An 18202-nucleotide genomic window follows, 5' to 3' on the forward strand; every position below is an offset into this window, starting at 1 on the left:
CGAGGCGGGATTCCACGACCAAACTACCGATGTTCAGGGAAGGAAAGCCCTTGGACTCTGGTGGGCGTTCCTACCGTTTCTAGATAATTATTTAATAAGATAATTAAATTTGAAACAAATCGAAAATTTATTTATGAAAAAAATGATATTTTATCCTGTTACATTAAGAAGGATAATTTAAAATTTTGATTAATGATAAGCAAATCGACTAATTTCGTTCTTTTAAGTATAATTTTAACACATTTTAAATTTTGTCAGATGGCAGCACTATTCATTCGAAATGTTATAGATGAAAGAATTTTATTCTATTTTACTGAATAAGAAAAATGGATGGTAAGAAAATACTAATGATTGTTGTTTCAACTATAGACATACAGTACAGTAGAGCCTCGATTATCCAACTCAACTGGGGACTGGGGTTGGTCGGATAACCGAAAAGTACAGGTAACCCCCGTATAACATGGTAGTTACGTTCCAAAATTGTAAATAAACCTCAGAATTATATCGTTGTGAGATCCGACTTCAGAATAAGCCCAAAATTGTCCATTTTCCCCCCTAAATTTCCGACGTATTTGAAATAAATTTGTCGCCTCCTCCTAGTTAAAACAACATTGTCGGAAAAAAGAATCAAATATCGATAGAAACTTATAACTTTCATCGTTAATATAAACATTCAACCCTCGAACAATGACATTCCTCTGCTGCAAGACAAAAAGTTTATAGTTAAAGTTCGAATTCGTCATTTTGTTTTGGTCCCGGGAACAACTTTAACCTCCACACCTGCTGGACCAACTTTACCTCACACAATAGGGGATCACCTGACTAATTTCCCCTGCCCGAAGCTATAAAAGCGACTTCTTTCCCCCTCCTCGGGGGAGTCTCACATCTACGGAAGGGATCTGAAAGGATTAAGTCTCCGGGAATTTTTACTTTGTGCGTCGAACTCTGTGCCTACGTTAAAATCTACTAGAGGTATGAAACAAATAATTGTAAACTCTCTTTCCGCGAGTTAGGAGCTAGCGAATTTTGTAATCTTTATTTTTCGTTAATCTAATAAATCGTTGTTTCCATTGTTAAATGGTGTCCTTTTACTCGCATATCGCCTACGCCTCGTCGACGACCCCTCTCACCTCCTCCACTCGACCTGACAAAAAGAATCCCGACCCTTCGGGACCGCATTCGAAATTTAGCCATCTTGACAAGTGAGCAGGTTTAACGACCTGTAGCCGAAAAGGAGAGTCGACGGTTTCCGACCTCCCCGGTGGTTCACATCGTTCTCTGATTAAATCTGTTTTGTACCTTATTAATTTGTACAGTCCTTATCATCAATCTTACCCTCACCTTTACACTGTCGTATTTCGGTATACTACAGAACCACAGAACTCAGGAACATTTGAAGTACGAGGTACTGTACCACTGTAATAGAAAACCACCAAAGAGAATGTTGTAATTGAAAATAATGATGGTAAATTAAATTATACAGCAATGTTCATTGTTTAGAAAATGTTAGAACTTAGTCTAGTATCTGCAACTCTGTAAGAAAAAATTATGCTCCCACCGGAAGTCTACGAAGTTCCAGAATTTGTAGCCCTTGTGCAGAAAAGATTGCTCATTACTACTTTAAAAATGAAATTTAAACGTTTGTCTGCCTGTAATATTTCAGTTAAAGTAAAATTAAAAAATAAACAACTGCATTCAAAGAGTGCAGGTGGACAATCCAGTTCAATGAAGGACAGCTGGCAACTTAATTTCGGTTGGAACCACTGATGCTGAATTACCGAACATGTTTTTAATTTTTGCAAAATTCGATTAGTTATTTAGTTATATGCAATCTGAAGGCAGAAGTTGTGCACTCAACGTCAAAAAGATTTACACCGATAGACAGTTGTTTCTTATTTATAACGAATTTAATAAAACATTGCCTAAAGTAGTAATAAAACTCAGTTTTTACATCTGTCATTCTCAAGCGAAGAAATCGAAAATCGAACAGCATGTGACAAATTGGAATTGATTACACTTAAATTTGAAGATATAAATTCATAATAAGAAAAAGATTATACGTTTAAAAGTGAAGAGAAACCACGATGAAAAAATCTAGCAACAAGTTGCGTAACTTTTCCGGATGATGAGATTTATTTAAAAAAAACAACTTTTATATCATTAATTATAAATAAATAAAACTGTGTGTAGCGTCATCTGTTAGGAGATTTTGTTATAAATGTTAGACCTCCTTGTTTAACAACACCTCAACCATAGTGCTCGTGAGAAGAGTGCGAGATCTCGTCCCCTTTTATTAAAATGAAAATCCCGTTTTTTAGTTGTTTCTCTCTCTCTCTCTCTATGTGTGTGTGTGTGTGTGTGTGTGTGTGCAGTTTGTAAGTTCGCAACAGCTTGTGATCTGTATAAATAACTTCAATAAAGTTTTTTCTGAAGACATTGCTGGTACGTATAATTTGTCATCCTATCCTGCGCTGTGAGTGGACGAATTATCGTAAACATATCGAAACTAGATTTATATATAAGTAAATTAATTTAATTTCTATCGTCAAACTACTTTTTATTTTTGAACTAAAAATAATATTGGTCTAATTTTTAATTTTTAATTAATACTCAGGTACCGAAAACGATATTATTTACTCATACATATACAAAAACTAGCTGTTACCCGCGACTTCGTCAGCGGAGGTTTTGCAAGCAANGTAGCCCCAGAGCGGACGAGATGGGTTCGCTTGGTCACAGAAGCAATGGTAGGTGACAGAGCTGCAACGACTGGAGCGGTCCGCGTGACACAACACAAATTTTAGCGGGCACGACTTCAGGCTTAATCTAGATGAAGACGATAAAGATTAATCGCCATAGAATTTTTAGGAAAACTGCGTTTTGACCTTGAGATTCGGGGATTTTATAGTATTTCTTCCTTGAATCTCACCTTACGATTAGTCCTGCGTCCCATTCCTCTCTTTCCGATTGTTTTCTTTTTTGTCTCCAGGTGAAAACCGGAACCAGATCAGGTCACGAGAAAGGTTTGTTCCGAGGCGTTTATTTGACACCTGTTCGTCGACTCTGATTGGAGATTGTTAATAAACATATAAGCCTTTCGCTCATAATTTAGCTATTGTCTCTGCTATCTGTCATTTTAGAATTTTAACGATCGTAAGCGATGTTATTATACCCGTCAAATCGTTCCCCTTTTCCGAAAATTTAAAGTAGATCGACTGTTTATGACCGCTTCTGTCAGAGTTTGATCTTCCCCGCAGACATTCCACCTGATCCACCTGATCTGTTACGTCATTCGTTTTCGTGTCGCGTTTGTTTTGACAACTACAGTACAGTTTTTTCCCTTACTTCTCCATGAACTTTGGTCCGATTTAACAAGTGTTTTCGCTTTTAACATGTGGATAATTATGTTGGGTTGATACAAAAGTTCGAACCGTTTTTTTAAAGAATCAAAGAAAACTCATTTTACAAATAAAATTACAAAAATAATGACGGCTAGAACGGATTAATTGTATTTGCATTAATTTCTATGGGAAAAATTGCTTCGGTTAACGAACGGACTCGTGGAACGGATTACGTTCGTTAACCGGGGTTCCACTGTATACAGTTTCAGTATCAGTGCCAATGTCATTTTTAATAAAACAATATTTCGGTTTTCAAACGCAACTTGGCGGTGCATTACAGATTTATTTTATTACTAATTATTCTAAAGTTTATTTCATTATAAACAGTTTGAAGGAATTATTATCACATTATGTACTGTACACTTTAAAACAACAGTGAAAGAAATTGTGATCTGCACCACCAAGAGTGCGTTTAATATTGTTTTATTAAAAATGACATTGGCACCGATACTGAAACTGTATATAATGAAAATTCTTGACACCACTATTATAGCTTTTGATATCGGAACGATTGCAGTGGGTGATCGGTTAACGAACATAATCCGTTCCAAAACCGTGTTCGCTACCCGAATTGTTCGTTAACCGATTATCGATTTATCATAGATTTTTATGGGAATTTGATTAATTCGTTTTCGAGAACCCCAAAATAAATAAAAAATTATAAACTTTCTTGCTATGTTTATTTATATGTAATAATAAAAATACATATACACAGTCTTGCATTTTTATTAGTCAGGTTTTTTACGTTTGTGGAGGTTAAAGAATCTGTTTAATGTCGATTGCTTTTCTCTCTTCAAGATTTTTTAGAAGTAATTAATAGTATTGTAATTGTACAGATCTCCAAGCCTATTTTGTATGCCATTCTAAGACCGTTGTTTTGACATCCTCCCACTTCTTCAAAAGATCTTTAATAGCAGTTGTCGGCATTGATCCTCTTTCGTCTTCCGCTCTTTCAGAAGGAAACACATACCGCCGAGTTTCTTAGCGTTCTTTATTCAAGAGTTCTTGGAGTTCTGTCGTCAGATCAGTTTCAGAATGACGATGACATGAACTCTTCAATGTCATCTTCATTCACTTCCAATTCCAGATTTATATAGTAGTTGTCACAATTTCATCCATAATTTCAGGGACATAGCTTTCGCCAAGCAGAATTCAACTGTCGTTGAGTGACTTCTGACCATACCTTTTGAATGAGTCGTATAGCTTTAAGAATATCAAATTTTTCTTTCCAATTATTTTTTTAATGTCATCGTTGAGAAAAACTGGCATGCTTCAAGACACCGACGAAACAGTGCGCGAATGTACAATTTCTTGAAATCTGCAATAACCTCTTGATCTATTGGTTGAATCAACGAAGTAGTATGCGGATGCAGAAACTGAACTGTCAACCAGGGAAAGTCTTCCAGCAAATTATCTTCAAGGTCTTTTGGGTGTCCTGGTGCATTGTCCAATAACAACAGTGCTTTCAATGGCAATTCATTGGTCTGAAAGTAATCCTTGATGCTTGCAGCACAAACTTCAAACAGCCATTCTTTGAAAAGAGCCTACGTGACCCATACCCTTTTATTCGATCTCCACATCACTGGCAGTCTTTCTATAATTATGGAATTGTTTTGAATGCTCTAGGGTTCTCAGAGTGATAGACAAAAAGCGGGATAAGCTTCCTATCACCACTAGTATTATACATTTTAATTGAAAGAGGGGGATGCCTCCAGGTTCCACCCATAGGCACGACCTGGGTCTTTCATGGGTTTATGCCCAGGAATATTTTTCTCATCTTTTGAGATATAGGTACGGTTTGGGACGCGCTTCCAAAATAAACCAGTTTCATCACAATTCAAAATTTGTTGTGGACAATATTCTTCTTTTTTAATGAATTCTTCAAATTTGAGAAAGAATTTCTCAGCTTCCTCTTTATCTGCACTAGCAGACTCACCGTGAATTATCACACGTTCAATGCCACATCTCCTTCTAAACTTTGCAAACCATCCAGTAGTAGCCTTGAATTCTATCTCTTCGTGAGACGAATGTGGAGTTTGTTTCTTCAGTTCTTCAAAAATTTCTCCAGCTTTCTCTTCAATGATGGTCATACTAGTTATATCTCTTTTCATTTCTTTCTTTTATCCCAATTAAAAGCATCTCTCAATTTTTTCATGGAAAGCACATCTTTGTTTCTCAGATGTGATTTTCATTACTCCTTTAGCTGCTTGATTCTTCTCGATTATAACTTTTTTAGCTAAGATTGTGCCTACTGTTCAAGCCACACTGCCTAGCAACATCAGACATCTTGTGCCCACTCTCTACCTTGGTTATTATCTCTTTCTTGATTTCTATGGTGAACAAGATTATTGACACTCTACTCTTTTTAGGCTCCAAAATATTATCAATTTCATTTTGAAATAAGAAGTTCAGTAAAGCAATCACAGAAATTCAGAGAACAGAAATCAACTAGCTTCTTTCGTGCGCTAGAATTGTTTTGGACAGTATCCTTCTTTTTAAATGAATTCTTCAAATTTCCGATAGGACAATTAAACTGTCACTTTTAAAGAATAAAAACCGACGCAAAACTTAACGAGTGCCCGACAATCTCGCGAAGACTATAAAAGAATTATTTGTCAGAAAGGTAGTAAACGAAAAGCTGGAATTACAAGGGAGAGTTTCAAAATTCGGAGGAATACTATCCGATCGGTATCGGTTGAGCGTCGATGTCGACGTCTCCCGAGCTCCGAAAGGCTTCGAATTGTCTCCTGGAGACGAGGGAAGACCAATTGGAATTCGTTATTTTACGTCGCTTCTTTTTGTGTTTGTTCTGTAAGGTGTTCGTTGTGCGAACATAAAAATTTTTCGCGAAAGTGCTTGTTGTCCGATTTGGGAGGGACGTCTAGGTTTAACGGTAGTCTTTATTTCTCTCAGAGTTATACAGAATAAGCAAGAAAAATTTGGTGAAGATCGACCAAAACGCTAAAAACAGAAACACACAAATATACTATTATACATAACCTATATATAAAACCGATGAGAAACTGTTAAGTCCAACAGAACATCATGCTTCCGTGGAACCGTCTAGTGCAACAGACTAAGCAGTTCCGAAAAACCGTTCCGTCAGAATAATTTCGTACTTGGATCAGTTCCAGTTTCAGAGGCGAAATTGGATTTTTTCCACCTCTAATTCAGAGTTCGAACATTAGACTAATATAAGTTCAATATCGTGTTATTTAAAAATTTAAATTTTTTGTTAAAAAAAATAAAAATTAAAATGACATACTTAATTATGAGCGCACCCCAAGCAGACATTTCGCAAAACAACTTTTTGACTGAAGGAGAAAATAATTTTTAATTAAAATGAAAAGTATCGTTAAAAATATGTCAGGAACTTCATGAAATTTGATACGTAGATCGAAAAATATTAGCAGATGACGTTTAAGACTCATATTTTGTCCGGTTGACGTGTATATCATTATTTTTTTTAAATAAAATATGAATTGGAATAGACTGTTCTAATTCCAGTATAGTAAAGTTCGCTTTAAGCTGTTCGTTCTCTGCCTACTTGACGGCTTGCCTCTACCGAGCCTTATCATATTGTGCTCAGAATTACTATTAGTCAAATTGAAAATTACTTCAGATTTGCTTGATGTTTCTTATTCTATTTTTCCAGTTAAATGCTGGCTTTCATTTTTTTTCGTTAAGTCAGAAGTACTATTTCGAAACTGTTGGCTTCCAGTAATATAATAGTTGGACTTAATTCCTTCGGATTGGATTATTTGTATATGACAACACGACAGCTAGGCGATGCATCCCAGGAGGACATTGTAAAAGAAAATGGCACATATTTATGCATTACAAACATGAAGAAAACTCAAAAAACCACATGGCCAGGCACAAAACCACGACCAACTGTCAGTATTCGATGATTTTCTCCACTTGGCCACTAGTAAGAACTTAATTCCTTTGGCGTTTTTATTTGAATATAAAATTTGTTTTTGTTGAGTCAGAAAGAAAATGTGAGGATGTGTGCTAGAAGACATGGGTGTGTTTGAAACAAAAGACGTGTGTCTGGACAGGAAGGCTGGAGGAAGTTGCTGAATGGATGATTTGTAAGATTGTAGTCTTTTTGGCCTGCTGTTCACTTTTTTTGATTATGAGCGCGAGGATATGTTTACGTCACTGTTCTGGATACAAGTGACATTACACGCATTTACCAGTTGAGTTCATATGTTGGATATTTATTTACTCTTTTCTCCCTGTGGGCACTAAGAGGGCCTTTCTTCAGGCCAGGTCCACAACGGTAACGGTCGGATATGAGAGAGAGGACTCAATATATCCAGGACAGACTAATCCCGAAAAAAATCTTGGAGTTTTCAGATTCGTCCAGATTCTTTTTCCGGTCACCAGAGCTGTAGACTGACAAGTTAACCGTTCAGCTGCTCTGGATGTCCTTGTACCGAAACAAAATGGGTCAAAAAGCTCCAGAAATTTTTCGAGGCTAGTCTATCCGGATATGTTGGGCTCAGTCCCTCATCACCGGCCGCCCCATTGTGGCCCTGCCAAACTCATGATGGGCTTGCTGGAAACAAGATTCTCTTGGTGCCCACAGGACGAAAAGAGTTAAAAGAACCGCTTGGATAATCATGTTATATAAAAGTATTCTTATGAGCTACAATCTCCAAATGCAGATTTATCTGTAATCATCCATCTGTTATCTATGGCATATAATGAACTCTCTCGCATCTTCTAAATTCATGGAAAAGTGTGTTATCTACAGAAAAGAAAATGGCAAAATAGTGATAAGTATTTGATGAAAATAAAAAGAAAAGCAGTAAAATTATTTCACAAATTTGCTTCTGATTCACAGATATCGTATTTAAGGTGAATGTATTTTACTGTATTATTGATACAGCAGTGCAATTCAAGAAAAAAACTATGGCAGATACATTCTTCTCTTTGTATCATTCAAAGATAAAAACAATGACAGAAGAAAATCTGGAAACGTGCGGAGATTCTCGTTGCTACATATGTTGGTAATGTTGATGAAAATTTCGTTCAAGATGTTTTAAGATCGTTTCTTCGTGGTTACGTTTCAACAGAAAGTTAAGTAACATGATTAGACTAGCTGATATCCTGAGAATTATTTTTCAAGAAAACATATCAGCTTATGCCAGAACTGGCTACTGAATGTGTTATTCGTTATCGTTTCCAGCATGGTCATGCCATGCTGGAAACGATAACTAGTACAGAATGATCATTCTCGTAACCCAAGATTATCAAATCCGTTTAACAATTAGGAAAAAGTGACTCGTGAGTAGTCTGTTTATTATTTCTATTGAAAATTAAGTCGCAAAGAATTAAAATATAGGAGAAATGATCATGATCACGTCCTTTGCAAATTAAATGCGAAAAAGAGATTACTACAAAGAAGTTAGTAAAAAAAGAAGTTACACTGAATGTATTGTATTTTTTCTAATGTAATACAGTAATGTCAAAATTACTATGTGAATTTATTTAGTAACTTGCTCTTAGTAGGGGAGACCGAGGCAGGTTGGAATAGTATGTAGTTTGGATTTGTTTATTGAATAACTGTTAAGTTATCATATTAAAGGTCATGTCATCAGATGTGGCAATTAGTTGGATGTCATTATTTATTATCTGTTTTAAATGTTTTATAAACAGTATTTAAAAAAATATTTTTTCAGAATTTCGTTAGTTTCAATTTACCTCGTATTTGGGGTGTATTGGAACAGAGCATGGAGTAAGTTGGAACTTTAAATTCTGGCTAATGTGAAACTATGGCAACTAATATGTATATTTTAGAGACATACGTCTTTATTCTTATGTTGAAAATAATTAATTTCATTTGAATATCATACTTTAGCCACATAATGGTCACAAAGACCAGGAGATATTTTAAGATAATTTTATACAGAGTCATCTGATCACAATGATGGCATACGTAGAATGGATTACTTTTCGTGAATTTTTCATGTGACCATTCTTTGCACTGTATGCACTGCATCATCAACTTTATTATTTTCTGTCCATGATGCTGGGATCTGTATTGTTCACTTTTGCAACTTCATAAGAAGGCCGCCAAACACCATTCGATGCAAGGCCAAAAGTAAATGCTGCTAGCTTCCTCAATGTAATGACCTATATCGCTTTCTTGAGAATCGGTAAAGATCTTCTTTGGTGTTGCATAGCTCATTTTCAGTTGTAGATGTGAGAAGTCGGACTTCGGAAAAAACCCCACAATTTTATTCGGGAATTTTTTGAAAGAAAATTCATTTTTCGTTTTGAAAAGGAAAATTATTTAAATCTCAGAGAAAAAAACTTTTCCATTTTATTACCGGAGGATGAGTGCAATTCTCTTCCCGGAGTCGTTTCCTTTCCCAGGGAACTCAGAATGTGTCACTGGGAACTACAACAAAAAATTCACTATTGGTGGAAAACGACAACATGAGTTGGAAATAAAGAGGAGAACTGAAGGAACAGTGAGAGGGGTCGAGAGTCTGCGAGAATATTCCCTGTATGCCAGCCGAAAGGATTTACCATCATCGCTCGTCACCGAATATCCAGTGTTTCTCCGGGAACACTTAAGAAGAACTAACGGATCTCAACTTTTGATAGACTTTAACCGCCATCCAAGGCAACAGAGACATTCCCAAGGCTCCTCAACGACTCCACAGACATTTGGAAATCCGTACGTAGTGCTTCAGGTATTTATAACGACCCGCGATGTTATGTAAGCTCTCTCTCTCCAACTCGGTTCTCGCGAAGAAACTTTAAGGTAAATACCCTTTTGTAGAACCAGTTTAATAAATAAATTTTTTTATTGTTAGAATTGTGTTGGGTGCAGTTCTTCAAGCGGTCTCCGTCCCGAGTCCAACCGCCCACAGACGCGACTACTCGCGCGTAAACGCGAACGTAACGGTCTCTGTGTCTACCCAGAAGACACAGTGGTGTCAGTCCTGATAAATTTGTCATTGCAGTCTTCGCCGACGCAATGTTGACCCTTCGGTCCTGTGGTGCCGAAGAATACAGATGACCCTTCGGCATTGTCACATAATACGATACATATATCTTCATGAATACATTTCTGGTGAAACGGCAAAGACGGTTGTGGGTGATACCTGTTAGTAAGAAGAACAAACATGACATCGAATGGGGACAAATAACGTGTACAATATTTTTGCCAAAATGCTGCCTAGTTATTAGTATTCTTCTTAGCTTTCTTCACATTTCGGTATAGAAGTCACATGTGGTATTTTGCTAGCCTTTGCCACAACACGAACAAACTCGTTCGATTTCAAAACACTTCTGACTGCATTCAGCATTATCTCTTCACTCACTTCTGGGCTTTCTTTTATTGTTTCGTACCATCCTGAGAAACGGAAAATTTGTAGATTTTAAATACATCGCAAGTACGATGCATGTTGGAACAGTTTCAAATTGCCCCATCCCATTTGTTACTATGTGCCTCAAGAGTTCTTTTCGACGACTCCATTTAATATCAAAACGAAACTTGGGCGTGCCTTGTCTAAACTTTAATAATTCTCCGTGATAATACTAATTCTTCTTAAAGACCAATAAAGAAAAGATTATCAGAAGTGTATATAACAAAAAAATAACAATTCTGACATTAAAAAAAAAGTTACTCCTCCGTCCGGAAATAACAAAAATCCTTCAAAGTACAATGTTTCCGCCGCCATGCTCCTACCATTATATCAGCAATTCTGTTGTTCCCACCCTCAGATAACAAGATGATGCATTTTATAGATTGCACAAACAAATAGCGCAAATGTTTCAACATACCCTGTCCCAGTTTCCCCTACTTTAATTCGGATTTTTGCTTAATTTGGGCTATTGGTACGTCACAAAAGATAGAGAGTAGGGGCAATACAATATTTCTATGGGGCTATGATCCTATTCTGAAGAACGGTTAGATAAGGAGACCCGAGAAAAATCTTCCATGAGGTCCCCCCGTGATTTTAGTAACGTCACTGCGTTTAGTAGAAAAATTAAAAATTACAAATTGATTTAAGAAAACCTGAAAGTTCACTAGGAAATATATTTGACTTCAACAGAAATAAAACTCAGAAACTTTTTACAGATAATTTAACATTGAAAAACACAAAAAGAAATCTGTGGAATGTTTTAAATTAATTTTTACAATACTGTATGAAAATAAATTTGTTGATGCATTTTATATCAATTTAAAACAACGTATTTGAAATTTTTAAATTTAATTATTTTAGAATATTTATATCGAATACATAAATACAAAATCTTATATTGTAATTTTCATTCTCTGTAATAAATAAATATTTCAGGGAAAAATTAAATTCAAATCGTAAAAAGTAATTGATATTCTGATACCAAAAATTTGAATCATTTCATGATAGATCTGTTGCCATTAGTCACAGATACAAATATTATCTCGAAGCGAATTTAACCGTAAAATTAATAAATGGTTCAAAGCATTTTATTGATGATCTACCAGAAATGATTTGAAGCGAAAAACATTGGTAACAGATGGCTATCCATAATGCTAATAAAATTACAAGCACTGGATTCTCTTAGTTAAATCATTCTTCAATTTTTAATTTTAATCTCTAAATTTTATCCGTAAAATTTAATATGTGATATAGTGTTAAACGAAATGAAATTTAGATTTAAAATTCTTTTTAAAGAAAAAAAAATTGAAGTAAATATTTTGTTTGTTTAACAACAATACGTAATTTTATAATTTCTAGCTAAAAAATAATAATTTTAATATATTAAAAAATAAAAAAAAAACGCTTTTACAATTCAACAGTGCATTTAAATACACCTATCTGAAATATTTACAAATAGGATTATTGATTGAATTATATTTGGTCATTTTGTTTCGGAATTGGTGGCTGGCACTATTACACAGTATACATCAGACAATATATACAATATATTTTATAAACACATTTAAAATATCCGTGTCCATTTAATATTACTTATTACATTCTACACTTGGTTAAGTTTATGGAATGTCGGAGTGAGACCGCTCCATAAAACATCAATAAAATATATTACAATCGGACTTGGATAGAAAACTGAAACTTTGAGGGCATATCTTAATTAGAAATGGATAAAATTTGAAATGCAAGATTTGAGGATATTATACGAATGAAGTTAAATAAAAGCGTTTAATTAATAATACTGTAATAATAAAACATGGGTTATTGATTTTTAAATGCATTACATTTACAAAAAATATTTTAATATTTCTCGTAAATCCCCATTAAAACATTTTATTTTTAAATGAGATTTTTATAATATAAGTACAATTTTAAATCGGAATACACAGTATAGTATGGCCTGCCATACGCAACTAATACATTCTAAGATGTCTGGGGTAAGCGGAAAGTCGTGTAAAATAGTGAACCCCATTAATTATTTTGTATTTCCTATACTAACATGCCTATCAAGCATTTTTTAAATTTAAATAAGACAAATAAACACTATATTAACAATAAATAGTACGATATCGTAAATGATATTTACTTAAAAAATTTTTCGGAAACAGATTTTTTCTCACTAAATATAGTTTAGATTTTTTCCGTTTCTCTGCCTTATCTGAGCTACCATCATCACTACCCTTGCGTTTTGGTGCCAGGTTTGCAAAGTACAGAGTAATTAGCTTAAGTGAACAAAAAAGCATTGATATCACATGGACACGACGTATTACAAGCGAGAACTCCGGACAGAGACTAATGCGAGTCCCAATGTTCAGCAAAACAAAAAAATGAGTCACAGTAACACAGAACGTGAATAAGCGAGATGTTTGCATTGCACCTTAAAATTTTTGGCGCGGATTTAGCGCGCAATTAAGAATTTTTATTTTACGTATGTTTTTTATTTTTATCGGATCAGTAATAGTGTAAACCTAAAACTGCCTGTGCTGAGTCCGCATATGGTGGGGTCCTACTGTATAACGTTTGGTGTAATATTTTTCCCACCATTATCTTTTTTTTTCAGGAACATTGATTTACCAAGTTAAAATTTTTCTACTGATTTGGTTTGGATTCATAAAATGGACATCATCGTGGGATAGAGGCTGCGGTGAGTTATTTCGAACTACATATCCCTGCTTAATGCTACATAAGGGATGTAAATTAATCCAAAGTACTAGGCAAGATAAAGGTAAATCCTTTCATTTAATTTCTATGATTAAAGAAAACAGTTATGCATATATATTTTCTATTGTTCTGCAAGATTGGTGTCGCAACAACAATGGAGGATGCCAACATTTATGTGAAAATCACATGTTTGGACCAAAATGCAAGTGCAGAAAAGGATATCAATTAGGATCAGACGGAAAATCGTGCAATGGTAATTACTGAATTATACCGAATACTAATTAAATTGTATTTTCTCCACAATTTCAATTTGTGACCGTAGGGTCGGTATCTCTTCGACACCACGTCAGGAGACCTGAATCTGACACCACCGAGTCTTGCAGGACTCGAAAATCGCGACGTTACGTCACGCGAGCGGTAGCGGGTGAGTGATTGGATTCGGAGTAGAGGTGAGGAGAGAGACGAGGAAGTAAATTAATTGGATTCCATGGTTGCTAACAATTAACAATTTTAATGAAACTAAAGGAAATACAGAGAGAGTCAATTTCGGTCATAGTTCCCCTATTCAAGAGAGGCCCGTCGAGAGAGAGAGAGTTTACAAACGAATCGCGGGTTGATAAATACCTTGTCGATGGACTGTTCTTTCCACTAGTTCCGAATCTTGTGTCCCGTTCACTGGTGTAGAGGCACGGAGGAGGGTAGAGGCTTAACCAGGCACGATTTTTTCTCACGGATTTAATCCTGGGTCACGATTTTAATTCTGGAGGACGACTTTGTTGGGCGGACTTTTGAAGACGACTCCCCTCTTGAGGGTTTTTGGTTTTTTCTTTTTAAATCCTCTTGGGTTTTCCCTTAGTCACGTGGTTGTTGTTAAGGGTCTGGCGTCCAATATGGGCTCTCCATCGAAAGTTCCTGGTGACACATCCCTGACTAACTGGATCCGACTCAACAAACTCCGTGGGAAATAATTTTTATGGCTTTTAGCCTAACTCGATAAAACGCTCGAATTTAACCGATTAAAGTTTCCAATAATTAAAATTTAAAATAACACTTTATTAAGGGTCTGTTCGTCCCTCACAAATTCAAATTTTCGTTAACAATAAATATTTATTAGTTTTCACTTGTAAATATTTATATATATTGTAAATTAAATTTTAATGTACAGCATGCAGCAGAATTTTATTGAACTCAAATTTGTTTTTGGTGTACAATGTATAGTGCAAACATATTTATCGTTATACATTAACTTGTAGGGCAACAGAGCATCACGGTCAAAGGCTTTTTTCAGATACTCCGCCATATGAAAATAGAAAGAAAAAACTCATTTGGATAAATAAAAGTATCTCCTTAAATTTTATATTTAAATTAATGTTAATAAAATACAATTAATTGAAATTTGAAGCTAATTTGCCTCATACTTCATTCGAAAATGAAACTCGAAGAAAGTAGCATGTACTGAAATCTATTAATGAATTCATGAAATGCATGCGTTTTGGATGATTCCTTGAAATGTTCCGTAATCTCTAGTGAGTGGGAGAAATTTTCATGTGTTTTGCAGTTCTGTTGACATTTTATAGCTAGCAGAGTGGTATAGCTATATTTTTGCGACGTGTAACGTTTATCTTTAGTTAAAAAAGTTAAGTAATTAAATAAGTGGGAAAGAAAGTAAAGAGAAAATGTGATATCACCAAGGAATACAAAATACAGTAGAACCTCGATTATCCGTACTAATTGGGGATGGAGGTAGCCCAGATAAGGGAAAAATTCGGATAATCGAAACAAATACTTTAATTTGTCTTTTAATGATAATACAACACGTTTTCTTTTCGATGACATATCGGTAATATTAAAAGTAAATACTGTATTTAAACCGTGATCAAATTTTCAAGAAACAAACGTTCGTATTGAATTTGGACTACTACTGACCAACGCTAACAGACTACCTATTGTTTAAAAGGCCCTCTGGTAGCGCAAGAAGACGGATTTTATAAAATAAAAAGCAGCTGAAACTGCATTTTTATGAATAAAAATTTGACAAACTATTTATCGTCGAGTAAAATTTTTTCGTCGCGTTCGCGGCTTTTAAGTAATGCATAAACCTTGGAAACGCGAGGACCTTCGGACCGCGAGGCATAGGCGATGGCACAAGTTGCCCATGCCTTATGCCGCCCTTGGTCATAGAAATGATGTAATTTGAAAATAAATTATTTATAAATACGTATGTCAAGTTATATTTTTATTACAACGCAAAATATATTTAAGAGTTTATGGCCACTGTGCCAGGTGAGACGTTGTTGAAACAAAAAAAGTTATGCATTCCATCACTTACTGTACATAAACAGTATCGTAATTCTCCAAGTGCAAATCAGCAAATTCGTAAAATTTTTGTTTATTTTGAACAATCCGGATAATAGAGGTCCGGATAATCGGGGTTCTACTGTACTTCGATCACTAGAAACTTGCAGAAAAAACTAATATAATTTTAAAAAACAATAATTAGAATTTTTGCTAATTCGAAAATTTTCAATTTTCCTTGTGTTCGAATTAAAGAGATTCTTCTGTACTTAATTAATTAATATAGTTATACTTCAATTGAGTAAAATACTAGGATTAATTAAATACAATAATTAAACAATCTTACCTTCTAAAATTGATTATGATAACAATGTGTATTTTATATAATTAATCTTGTATAACTAGTATTCTGATTGAAATATCTACGAGCTATACATTTAATAACTAGTCTCATTAATTGCCGATTTTGTGAATTGATAATGATTCCAATTGAGCCATTTTTTAAAATAAATTTATTTATACTGTATATTGTAAGGGTTCTATTAAACTAGTTGTAAAATAGATTGGATAATACTGTACTAAGAAAAAATGACTTGTTCAATACTCGCACTAAATTTTCTCTTATATGGCTATAGATTTATATTACGATAATTTTCGTTATATTTAGTTTAAAACGAGAAACTTTTATTTAAGTACTAGAATCCAACAAAAAGAATTTTCAATGAAAAATTTTATCACGTCTATATCTAATTGTTATCTATCAATATATTAATTAATTTAATTAAAGTTTATAAATTTTCCGTAGGTAATACATAATGCATTTCTCTCAGTATATTATCTTTGTTTTAAAATGATTGTAGACTTTGAATTTTATTGGTGAAAAATAAGGAATAAAAGTTCAAATAGAAAAAGAAAATTAAATAGAAATAAAGAAAGATATTTATTTACTAAAGCTCAGTTAAGTTTTAAAAATTAAAAGATATTAATAACTTCAATTTTAAAATAATTTTAAAAAATAAATATATTTTAAAATACTTTATTTAACTTTTTCTAAACCAAAAATAAATAAATAATCTTAAAATTTTGTTTATATCCTTAACAACAAACGATAATAGTAATTCCTATTCCTATCTACTGGAATGTTATTCCTTAAGTTAAAATGTTTTCTGGTTGAATCAATGTAAATCTTATTGTTTAAAAGCAATGATTTCGAAGAATGCAGTGAAATGTTCATAATTTATGAATGCAGCAGAATATTGTAGAATACGAAGCAGAATAACTTATTTTATTATCAAAAGATGGCGCAAGATTCTATTATCCGTTCCATTCATCCAAAATATCAAATTTCTGAAAAATTAATATATCTTTTGTAAATTGTTCGATGTTTACTTTTCTTTTGCTAAATCTGTAAAAATAAAATTAGAATAATAACGCTTAAAATAACTGACTCAAGCTAATGAGTTCAATGTAAAACTATGCCTCCAGTTTTACAATGAGTTTCTGCCCGTCTGAATTAATTTTTCAGTTCTGTCCCGAAGGTATGGTACTCTCATTTATTGTTATTAGAGGAATTTTATCCAGAAAAAGAGGCAAAACAAATTTAAATTTATTTTTAATATATTTTACTTATTGCCAAATAAAAAGGAAATTGCAAGAAACAAATATGTTTTTAAAACTGTATAATAATTTAAACATTTATTTATTATTTGTAAGAAACTAAACTAATTGAAAAACTAATTGAAATTTTTGACAGATGTTTTCTTTAATTGAAATTAAAGGAAAGATCTGTCAAAAATGTGCCTTTTGTCCCAGTTATGCGTCACTGGTCTAAACATTTTTATATCGTCTGAGGCTGATAGGAAAGATTTTGTATAAAACGTTAATTTCATCAGTTTATTTGACAACCGAATTAAATAGGTAATATTTTAAGGCAAAATAATAACAATTCTTTAAATAAATAATTTAATGTAAAAAAGAAGTTTTTACTTAATTAGTAGACTATTATAATCTGAATATGAAAATTTCGAATTTAATCAGGTACAACTGAATAATTACTATGATAAATGCTATAAATACGTAATATTAAAATATATCTGTTTTATATTATATGCTTTTTGCAAAGAACAATGTTGCTTGAGAGTACCGAGTGGCCACTCTGCCCAAATCTGATAGTACTGAATATCGATTGTCGTAACTCAGGAGGATAAAGAACACAATTTCAAAAACTGTACTGTGCATAGATATACAGTGGAAAAAATTAAATTAGAATTTAGGGTTTCTGAAACGAGATTCTGGGATCCCGGGATCCCGGGATCCCGGTTGTTTTTTTAACCCGGGAAATATCCCGGGAAATTTTTCTTATAACGGGAAATCCCGCAAATTTCTTAAAAATTCACTTTT

The 18202-nt window shown here is 33.8% G+C and overlaps 1 protein-coding gene across 3 annotated transcripts in view; it reads left to right on the plus strand.

The window, feature by feature from the left end:
- Positions 1–238: 238 nt before the first annotated feature.
- Positions 239–18202, plus strand: part of LOC111639282 (signal peptide, CUB and EGF-like domain-containing protein 2) — a 75080-nt gene continuing 57116 nt past the window's right edge. For all 3 annotated transcript variants that reach the window (XR_002759037.1, XR_002759036.1, XM_023385124.1), the window contains exons 1-3: positions 239–333; positions 13407–13571; positions 13644–13760. Coding sequence is in view for 1 of the 3 variants with exons in the window: in XM_023385124.1 (XP_023240892.1) it covers positions 327–333; positions 13407–13571; positions 13644–13760 (289 nt within the window). In the remaining 2 variants the exon portion in view is untranslated. The remainder of the gene's footprint in view (positions 334–13406; positions 13572–13643; positions 13761–18202) is intronic.

The sequence above is a fragment of the Centruroides sculpturatus genome, unplaced genomic scaffold, assembly GCF_000671375.1.
Source record: "Centruroides sculpturatus isolate CEXI.00-Female unplaced genomic scaffold, Cexi_2.0 scaffold1125, whole genome shotgun sequence".
Taxonomy (NCBI): Eukaryota; Metazoa; Arthropoda; class Arachnida; order Scorpiones; family Buthidae; genus Centruroides; species Centruroides sculpturatus.